Source organism: Scyliorhinus canicula, chromosome 3 (assembly GCF_902713615.1).
Source record: "Scyliorhinus canicula chromosome 3, sScyCan1.1, whole genome shotgun sequence".
Lineage (NCBI taxonomy): Eukaryota > Metazoa > Chordata > Chondrichthyes > Carcharhiniformes > Scyliorhinidae > Scyliorhinus > Scyliorhinus canicula.
The window spans coordinates 230,994,243-231,005,161 of record NC_052148.1 but is presented as its reverse complement, the minus strand read 5'-3'; the positions used below and the strand labels follow the sequence as shown (position 1 = coordinate 231,005,161).

Here is a 10,919-nt window from a genome sequence, read left to right as displayed (position 1 = left end):
TTTGCTGAATACCTTCGCTTTATCTTCAAGCAAGACCCCAACTTTCCTGTTGCTTGCCATTTTAATTCAACACCTTGCTCTTATGTCCACATGTCCGCCCTTGATCTGCTGCAATGCTCCAGTGAAGTCTGGCAGAAGCAGGAGGAAAAGCATCTCATAAGACCATAAGATATAGGAGCAGAATTAGGCCATTTGGCCCATCGGGTTTGCTCTGTCATTCGATCATGGCTGATATGTTCCTCATCCCCATTCTCTTGCCTTCTCCCCATAACCCTATATTAATCAAGAACATCAGATTTGTGCCTGAGGTGCTGTTACCTACAGGGCTAGGGACCAAAAGCTGGATGGTGCAATCAGACAGAATAGTTCTTTCTTGGAACATAAGAACTAGGAGAAAGCAATTTAGCCTCTTGAGCCTGCTCCACTGTTCAATACTATCATGGCTCATCTCATCATGGCCTCAACTCCACCGTCCTGCCCGTTCTCCATAACCCTTCAACCCATTACTAATTAAAAATCTGTCTAACTCATGCTTAACTTTATTCACTGTCCCAGCATCCACCGCACTCTGGGATACCGAATTCCTCAGATTCACAACCCTTTGGGAGAAGTAGTTTCTCTTCTCGGTTTTAAATTTGCTACCTCTTATCCTGAGACTATGACCTCTCGTTCTAGAATCCGCTCCACGTCCACTTTATCCATACCTTTTATCATATATACCTCAATTTGATCACCCCTCATTCTTCTGAACGCCAGAGAGTATAGGCTTAAACTCAATCTCTCTTCATACGACAACCCCCTCATCTTCCGATTGGGCAAGGCTCAGAGGGTTTTAAAAAAAAAATATTATTATAACTTTAACGATTTTTAAACAAAACATACAGTAACACAGAATAACAGCTAAATAGAAAGAACCCCCCCACACAAGATAACCTCACCACTAACCCCCCCCCTATTTCCCTCAGACCCTTCCACCCTATTTCCACCCCAAAAAAGTGACCAACTCATTAAAGTACATTATAAATGGCAAAGCCCTTTCCTCTCGCAGTAAACTTGGCCTTCAAGTTACAAAAACTCCATCAAGTCACCCAGCCATGCCGAGGCACTTGGCAGTGTAGTCGATCACCAGCCCAAGAGAATTGGCCTCCTTGTCACAAGCAAGTCAAAGGCCAGGACATCTGCCCTCACCTGGAGTTGCTGCACATCCGAAACGCATCTATGCATCTGGAGATATCCGAACCATCAGCATCTGTAAGCCCATATTTCTCCTTCATCATAACAATAATAATATTTATTATTGTCACAAGTAGGCTTACATTAACACTGCAATGAAGTTACTGTGAAAATTCCCTAGTCGCCACATTCCGACACCTGTTCGGCGGGAGGGAGGATTCAGAATGAGGGAGAATTCAGAATGTTCAATTCACCTAACAAGCATGTCTTTAGGGACTTGTGGGAGGAAACCGGAGCACCCGGAATAAACCCACGCAGACACGGGGAGAATGTGAAGACTCCACAAGGACAGTAACCCAAGCGGGAATCAAACCTGGGACCCCGGCGCTGTGAAGTAACAGTGCTAACCACTGTGCTACCGTGCTACCCGAGCTCTCCCAGGTTAGCATACCGACCCTCAAAATAAATCTCCCACCTTGTCCTTCCACTCCGTCAGCTTCATCCGACCTACCAGGCTCGAATAACTGGTTTGCACAGATGGGAGCTAGCCTTGATGCAGCCTTCAAATAGAAATGTTGACTGAGTGGCTTCCAAATCTATTACCTCAATGAAAAAAAAATCCTGCTCCTCCCACACCAGGCGACCAGTCGTTTGTTCTTAAAAGTTGCTACTTTTTGGTGCCCTTTCTGTAGCTCTAACATTCTCCCTCTTTTCAGTTCCGACAAAGAATCATAGAATCCCTACAGTGTGGAAGGATGCCATTCAGCCCATCTAGTCTGCACTGACCCTCCACAAAAGCACCCTACCCAGGCCAAATACCCCGCCCTATCCCCACCACCCCACCTAAGCTAACCTAACACTAAAGGGGCAATTTAGCATGGCCAATCCACCTAACCTGCACACCTTTGGACTGTGGGGGGAAACTGGAGCACCCGAATAAAACGCACATAGACATGGGGAGAGCGTGCACATAGTCATCCGAGGTCGGAATCGAACCAAGGTCCCTGGAGCTGTGAGACAGCAATGCTAACCACTGCACCCAGAAGTGTCTATATAGGCTTGAAACTTTACTTCTGTTTCTCTCCTGATTGACCTGAAAGTGACCTAAACAAAATGAAATGAAATGAAAATCACTTATTGTCACAAGTAGGCTTCAAATGAAGTAACTGTGAAAAGACCCTAGTTGCCACATTCTGGCACCTGTTCGGGGAGGTTGGTACGGGAATTGAACCGTGCTGCTCGCGTGCCTTGGTCTGCTTTCAAAGCCAGCTATTTAGCCCTGTGCTAAACCAGCCCCTGAAAAAGTGACCCAACAGAGATTTATAAATAATTAAATGGCTTGCATGCTTATTGATAAGATTACTCCAGTTTGAGACATTAAAGGACCACGGGTCATGTGTTTAAACGATGCAAAAATAGGAAAATACTGTTTTTTAGGCAATTATTCATTTCCCAGAAGATAGTGAGACTATGGAATATGTTGCTGGCTGGTGTAGTGAGTGCTAACTCTGCATTCCTTCATGCGAAAGATGGACAGGTTTTTGACTGCAACCCAGATCACATCATATAGAAGATAAGTGAATTAGCAGACAACACATAGTCCATTTAAACTCCTTGACAGGTTTTGAAATATTCTGCAAAGTTCCTTTTTCCTTTATTGGCCTTGTTTTTATTACCCCTCTCCCAGAGATTACACGGCTGCATTTGAGAGAGGCGGTGGTGGGTAGGAAACGGCTAACCATCATTCAAAAGCACAGAAATGCTAGATTTATATAGAATCGTTATTAAACTACATGCAAGAATATTGTGCTGAGTTCTGGGGTGGGATACTACGGCTCCCCATCACGGCAGCAGCTGGAAATTGTGGGGAGCTGTTCAAAAGTCTTCGGTGGGACTGGAAAATCCTCTCACTTTATCCTCTGCACCCTTTCCACCCTTGATCTCCTCCCCAAATTCCGGGTTCGGTATTGGACATTTACTCCAAGCTGATGCCTAACCAGTGATTTAAAGGTTTACCATAACTTCATTAATTTATGCCCCATTTATAAAGCAAAAATTTCCAATTGTTTTCAGCCTCATCACTTGGTTTGACAACTTCAAGAATTTGTTTACAGAAACCCCCATACCTCTGTCACTGTTCACGGTTTAAAATGTTACCATGTAACTTTCACTGCCTCTCCTCAGTCATATTATATTATAGAATTTACAGTGCAGAAGGAGGCCATTCGGCCCATCAAGTCTGCACCGGCTCTTGGAAAGAGCACCCTACCCAAGGTCAACACCTCCACCCTATCCCCATAACCTAGTAACCCCACCCAACACTAAGGGCAATTTTGGACACTAAGGGCAATTTATCATGGCCAATCCACCTAACCTGCACATCTTTGTGACTGTGGGAGGAAACCGGAGGAAACCCACGCACACACGGGGAGGATGTGCAGACTCCGCACTGACAGTGACCCAAGCCGGAATCGAACCTGGGACCCTGGAGCTGTGAAGCGATTGTGCTTCTATGTTCTAAAATGCATCAATTTATACGTTACTGCATTAAAATTAATTTGCCATCTGTCTGTCCATTTCTTCCTGAAATTTGTTTTTAAACTTTCCTCCTGAATTTCTCCTCTTCTGCAAAATTTGAAGTACTGTCCTGAATACCCAAATCCAGATCGTTAATGGAAACAAATTCTGCAGTGGTCCAAAAACCAGCCTCTGGGGTCTACATTTCTTTCCACTCAGGAAGAAATCTTTCACCAACACTTTGTTTTCTGTCCTTTGGACAATTTTGTGCCCAGGTTGCCACTATCCCGTTAATCTTTTGGGCTTCAATCCTGCTGACAATTTTATCATGTGGTGCTTTGCCAAACATCTTTTGAAAGTGCAGGTACATAACAACTGCACTATCCCCATCAGTGCTCTCCATTACTTCAAAGAACTCAAGCAAGTTAATCAAATAGGATTTGCGTGTAACCAATCTGTGCTAGCCGTTAATTACCAACCCACATCTTCACAAATGATAACTTAATCTGGACTACAGTGTTTAAAAGATTCCCTACCAAAAATGTTATGCTACATGTCCCGAGGCTAATAATTTATCCACCTCCACTCTTTTTTGAACCTGGGTCTTAGGAGAGAAGAGGCACTTTGTTAAATCAGGCTCCCACAATGCAACTGGGGACACATTTTAAAGTTAACTGCTGCTGGACAAATTTCCCAAGACTCAGGAAAGCTGACAGCCAAATGAAGGCAGGAGCTGCCTGCTCCAAGAGATAGCTACTTTTCACAGCACTCCCTGTGGGCCACGAGGAGTGCTGCCCCCAGTCCCTCAATAAAGCCTTTGGTCTCCATTCTGACGATTGCCATGCCTCTAGGTCTTACTGGAACCAACTGGCTCCTCCCCATTTCCCTCCCAAACCCACCAGCCTCGAGCTTTGATCTGGAATCAACCACGGGATCCAATCCATCATTCTCCCTCATTTCCACTGGTCTACAGTCGGCCCGCCCACTCAATTGCCGAGGACCATCCCCAAGTTTTTAATCATAGATTCTCCTGCAGCTCAGCAGGAAAAACAGTCAGTTTGATTGGCTGTCAAGTGGGAAGTGAAAGAAAAATACTATAATGTACCCCTGCTGTTAACTTCACAGTAACTAACAGTTACTGGCTGTAATCCTGGACAACTGAAGACAAAGAAGAAAATAGCCTAAAAGGAGGTGGGGTAAAGAGAAGAGGAGGAGTAAAAACATGAGTTCAACAAAAGGTGAAATTCAGTTGCCAAAGAAACAATTTCCTTGGAAACAAAGTTCATTGTTGATGGTACTAATTTCCATGCAGTGTAACACACTGGTCTGATGTATCCCACATTTTAATATTCACAAAATAAATCATAAACTCATCATTTTGCAAATTTATAAGGGATGTTATTGTAAATGCAATGAGTCCATCTTTCATCATGAAGGATATTAACATACCGAAAGTATAACATTTTAAGTAAGCTTTCAAATAATCTTATGGAAAACATTTTGATACCAACCTGTTTTAGGCACACTTCTGCTTACAAAATAAACATTGATGGATTGGTAAATATTAAATTGCTTAATCTGACCCAAAATACCTCACTAACAAAAGTGAATGAAAGCTATGGACGAATTTGGTAGTATTTAAAGTTTGATTGAGCCCCTATGGTGAAACTTAACCCCGACCAAACTGTGCTATAAAGAGATGTTGGGTGGAATTCTCCCAAGCCACGCTGGCGGGTTTGATAGCGGGTGTGGGGGAGGCTCAAATCGGTTTCACGCTGGCACGAGTTTACATCAGGATCCACCATGACAGGTCAGAAAAATCCACCAAGAGGACGACGTGAACCTCATTTGCATTCCGTTAATGGGATGCAGATAGAAGGCCCTGTTGCCCCACATCAGATTTTCCACAATACCCTCAGGCAGATAGGCTGCCATGAAATACATTCTGAATAGCGCAATGGGAAGATGTTGGGACTCATCTGAACAATGCCTGGCGCTGCCTCCAGAATTAATGAGGAAGGCCAACTGCAACCCTGGACCACCGCGGCAGTGGGTCGGGGAACCCTCTGCAGGTGAACCTATCAGAATAGGTGTCCCGGCGGGTGTCCATCTTCCAGTCTCAGAATGTTCCTGGTGATCCAGCTTTGTTCTCAGGAGGTCCATCCTCCGGTCTGAGTGCTCCCAGAGGTCATCTTCATTTTCAGGTGGTGCACCTTTCTTTAATAGTGGATCAGTGAGGTTGAGCATATTTTCAATATGGCACTGCAACACAATGTGGACTATGCACCATCCAGGCCTGCCCCGCCACCGAATACAGCATAAAACATCCAGGTGCATACTTAAATTAGGTCAGGGCTGAAAATTAGGTGCGTTTTCCTGCCGGCTGCCGTAAGCGGAAAACACTTCACCTTCCCACCTCAGCACTCAGTCTCAGGAGAACTCACCCATTATTTCCCAAAGTTCCTCCGATTTTTCATTTCTTTCTCCCATGTTTTTGAATTGCATTTAATGTTCGGAAAATATCTAACATTAAGTGATGCCAGCGCAGGTAGCATCGGAATGGAGCACACCTTTTATAGTCAGCTGTCGGCACCAAATGTTCTCAGGTCAGGCTGAATATAAAATAAGAGACTGGAAAGAATGCATAAAGTCAACCTGTCCTTTCAGTAGCTGCTTGTACATACTGACTTACAACAGGGCTTGTTCTGTTACAACAGTAAACAGAAACATTGCCATTTCCACCACCCTCCACCCAGAGTGTATTTATGTTCCCCTGAAAATCTTTCCTGTTCAGACAAACTAATTCAGACTGGATCAACCATCAATCTCAAGTATCTTCCTGGTTTTATGGTTCAGTAACACAAGTGGTGTATTTATCCAGTGAGCCATAACTAAAACAGTCTGTTACCTACAAATTAAGGAAATTCTGCGCTTTGAACTCCTGCTCAATAACTGGCATTGAATTTCCTAACATTTTAAAGAGCTCTTCTAGTGGCAAGGTGAAACAGGCTCAGTTCTAACTCAAGCTCTTAAAAAGAATCGGGCAGCACGGTAGCGCAGTGGTGAGCACTGCTGCTTCACGCCGCGGAGAACCCGGGTTCAATCCCGGCTCTAGGTCACTGTCCGTGTGGTGTTTGCACATTATCACCGTGTCTTCCTGGGTCTCACCCCCAAAACACAAAGATGTGCTGGGTAGGTAGATTGGCCACGCTAAATTTCCCCTTAATTGGAAAAAAAAAGAATTGGGCAATTTAGCTTGGCCAATCCGTACCTTTGGGCTGTGGGAGGAAACCGGAGAACCTGAAGAAACCCATGCCAGCACGGGAGAAAGTGCAAACTCCACACGGACAGTCACCCAAAGCCGGAATTGAACCCTGGTTCCTGCCGCTGTGAGGCAGCAATGCTCACCACTGTGCCACCATTTCGCCTGTAGTATGATTAAACTCTCCTATTGCAGTCTCAACTTTAATAAATAGTATCATTCTGCATCAGGATCCAGAAAACACACAAATTACCCAAAATTTGTACTCTTCCCATACTCAGGAATGTCTTTGATAAGAACAAAGAATAAAATTAGCAGGGTGCGTCAAACAAAGCAACATTACATTTAACAATAGGCAATTCCAAAACGTTTCCCTTTCTTTCCCCCTTCTGGTGAAGACCAACGATCTAGCTTTTGAAAAAAAAACAGTTCATTTGTTTGGAATAGGCTACCACCCAGCTGTACACTTGATGCCTGTGGCAGATGTGTTACTCATGATGACAGAAGTATCACCACAGACAAAATTCGAGTGGAAACACTACCCAGATACCCAGCAATATGACAACAAACATTAATTGTTTCTAAATAATCAGCACATTTGACCATTTATACTTAGAAATGTTTTAATTTAAAAAATCTTGTTGGCAAACGAAAAGAAACAAATTGGCATCTTATCATCTGGCTGTTGACTTTGCAGGAATATTATTATTTTCAGAGTTTCATTTAATCCTCAAAGGAAAGCCACATTTTCTGATGTTGCAACAACCTGGTGAAATGGGCAGATAAATTTAATGCTAATGTGAAGGGAGGCATTTTGAAAATAAAGAGGTAACAATTCTCAAGGGTGCTCCAGAACAGATTACATAGATTTACATAGAATTTACAGTGCAGAAGGAGGCCATTCGGCCCATCGAGTCTGCACCGGCCCCCGGAAAGAGCACCCTACCCAAGGTTAACACCTCCACCCTATCCCCATAACCCAGCAACCCCACCCAACACTAAGGGCAATTTTGGACACTAAGGGGAATTTATCATGGCCAATCCACCTAACCTGCACATCTTTGGACTGTGGGAGGAAACCGGAGCACCCGGAGGAAACCCACGCACACACGGGGAGGATGTGCAGACTCCGCACAGACAGTGACCCAAGCCGGAATCGAACCTGGGACCCTGGAGCTGTGAAGCGATTGTGCTATCCACAATGCTACCGTGCTGCCTGTTACTGGAGGTTAACATACACAAATCATCAGAAATGGAAGGACAGGTTAATAAGGTTGTTAAATTAAAAGTGTATGGGATGTTTGATAAATAGGAGGCACTTGGGGAATGTTTCCTCCCACCCCAAAACAATCTAAAAAAAATTTAAATCTGAAACCTGGACTGAACCCACCTGTAACTTGCCCACTCAGTTTTAATGGGGGGGGGATAAATTTGCAGGATGCAGGTCCCTCTTTTTAATATATGAATGAGGTTGCATACCTCAGATTTCCTCCTTCAATTTAGGTTTACCACTGACCCTGCTGATTTTCCCACAACAGCTAAAAAGGAGGGACGACTTCTGCTTGGAAAGATTCAATGTTTTCCCAGCCTTTCTTTGCGCCAGGAGTAGCGGGAATGCATTCCATCAGCCCACCAAGCTAAGCTGCTTTCCACCACCCACCCTCTCTGGAACCAGCCTCTGCCAACCTGCAACTAAACATACTAGAAAAAATTAGGGCTGGTGCATTCAGGAGCAAGTGCATTTTGAATGACAAAAGTGAAATGAACTGTTTCCTAGTGTAAACATGCTGGAACAGATTTAACCTTCTGTTCAAGTATAGATAAAAAATTGACTGCCAGTACTCATCAAGAAGGAAATGAAAACTGTGTTTGCCAACTATGTTTAAAATATTCATCTTTGGGTTTGTTATGTGAACTTGTTTATAACAGACGTCATGTTCCCAGAAATTTCATCAAACATGCTGTTATCATCACTAACTAGTTGGTCAATACTTCTAACTAAAATAACCCTATACAGTATTAAAGCTGATTAGGACATTTTGGGGTGGGGAATTTACAATTCTCTAAATAAATCCATTGCAAAAATTACAATTGTATTATTAATTATTACAATTATTCCAATACAGCAGCTGAACAAGACCAAATTTTGACATCATTCACTGAGATAAATCCCTATGGGCATTATTAGACAACATAGAACTATATAGTTTTATAGCGACACTAAAGCAAACGGTACTTTTTTTTTAAACGTAGGGCTCAGACCTGCATTAGTTTAATTCAGTTATCTGCGCTCAAGTCATACAAGCCAGAATGATATTGACACACACACACTCAATCTGCAAACACATTAAAAAGCATAAGTGAATGGTCCAAAGCAAAACACAGTCAGAAAAGTTGTAAAAGGTTTCCCATAAAAAGTCCACTTACCGATCCATACAACTTGCCATCTTCATTCATAGCAAGATAACGGTTAGCGCAGATTCCCTTGATTGATATCACTCCAATAGACTCTGCCTGCAATTGTAGTTTAACTGGAAGAAAAATGGTGCTTTTCAAAACATTTGAATTACATGCCACAAAATCAATTTCAAAACTATATTTTGGATGGGGTGGGAGAAGAGGATTGCCTCATTTAAACATGTGTTCAAGATGCAGCATATACTTCTTGTATGGTAAATGGCAGGAAATAGACATACTGAAGATAAAAATTAGTTGTATTTGGTTTATTAATTTGTCAACTAATTTTATGGTGAAATTTGACAAGCAAATCTATTTGCTCAGATTAGCTACCATTTGCAATCATTTACTCCACAAGTAGTTTTTTATCAATAAACATTTTTATTAAAACAAACATATTTAATAAAAATATTATCGGTAGAGCAGTGTCTATATAAATGAAAGAATATACGGGTCGCGCTGACTTTCAGGCTGATCATTTATAGCGGTTTGGGGGCGGGACATGGGATTGCCTTGCTCATCTGCCATTTTTGGAAAGGGTCACTGTTGCAACAAAAATAAATGGAAAATTATTGAGCTGGGAATGCATAATTTCCTCATATGCACTCCTGGTATATACTTAAAAATTCAGGGGCAGAATTTACCAGCCCCGTCATGACGGGGGCAAAGCTGGGACAGGTGGTGAGCTGTTAAAAGGGCCATTGGCGGAAGAGAAAAATCTCACCGGTGTGAGGGGCCCTATAATTCTGCCAGCTCATCCAGTTTTTAAAACATAGAAATTTCTGTAAACAATAATCATCCTACAAAATGCCCAAAATTGGTGAGTGTTAATTAAGAGATGGCAAAACCAGCCTACCAAATGTTCAAATAATATGAATTATAAATATTACAAATAAATAAAATCAACTGAGTTCTGAAAAGGTCAAGAGATTTTTCTTGAATATATACCAGAAACAAATCCACTTGCTATGAAAATCGGATATCTTCTCTAATCGAGAGCACAAACTATTATTGTTCCCACTTTTGTCTGTTTCTCAAGGAGGAGTTTATAACAAGAAATCACAATTTGTAGAAATTCACTGAAATGAAAGCATCAAGAACTTTAAGTTCCAGTTCCTGTGAAATGTTTTGGTAAAGCAAAAAGAAACCACACTCAAAATATTCATCACTCTGGATGATGCTACATTCATGGAAATTCTACAAATTCCTAATGTTCAAAATGAGATTTTAAGGAAGCTCATCTCTCACAACTTAAAAACGACCTGCACTCTTCTTGACATCCCAAAGAACTTTGCAGCCAATTGTTTTTGGTACTATTGCAATGTAGGAAACCTCAGTTTAAAACACCGAGCCCAAGTCTAGGATCACGAGAGACTCCTTCAGCTAAAAACTTGAATTGTGTCATCTAATGCATTCATTGACAACTTAGTGGAGAAAGGTTTTTGTGAAATAAGTATGGAATGTATTTTTTTTGGTTTTACTTAAAACCTTACAAATCTATCTACGAACG

At 42.3% G+C, this 10,919-nt stretch overlaps 1 protein-coding gene across 1 annotated transcript in view; it reads right to left on the bottom strand.

Moving 5' to 3' along the window:
* The window catches only part of fgf2 (fibroblast growth factor 2), a 109,201-nt gene that overhangs the window by 17,723 nt on the left and 80,559 nt on the right, over positions 1-10,919 (bottom strand). The window contains exon 2 of the mRNA XM_038792392.1: positions 9,380-9,483. Within this exon, the coding sequence (XP_038648320.1) occupies positions 9,380-9,483 (104 nt within the window). The remainder of the gene's footprint in view (positions 1-9,379; positions 9,484-10,919) is intronic.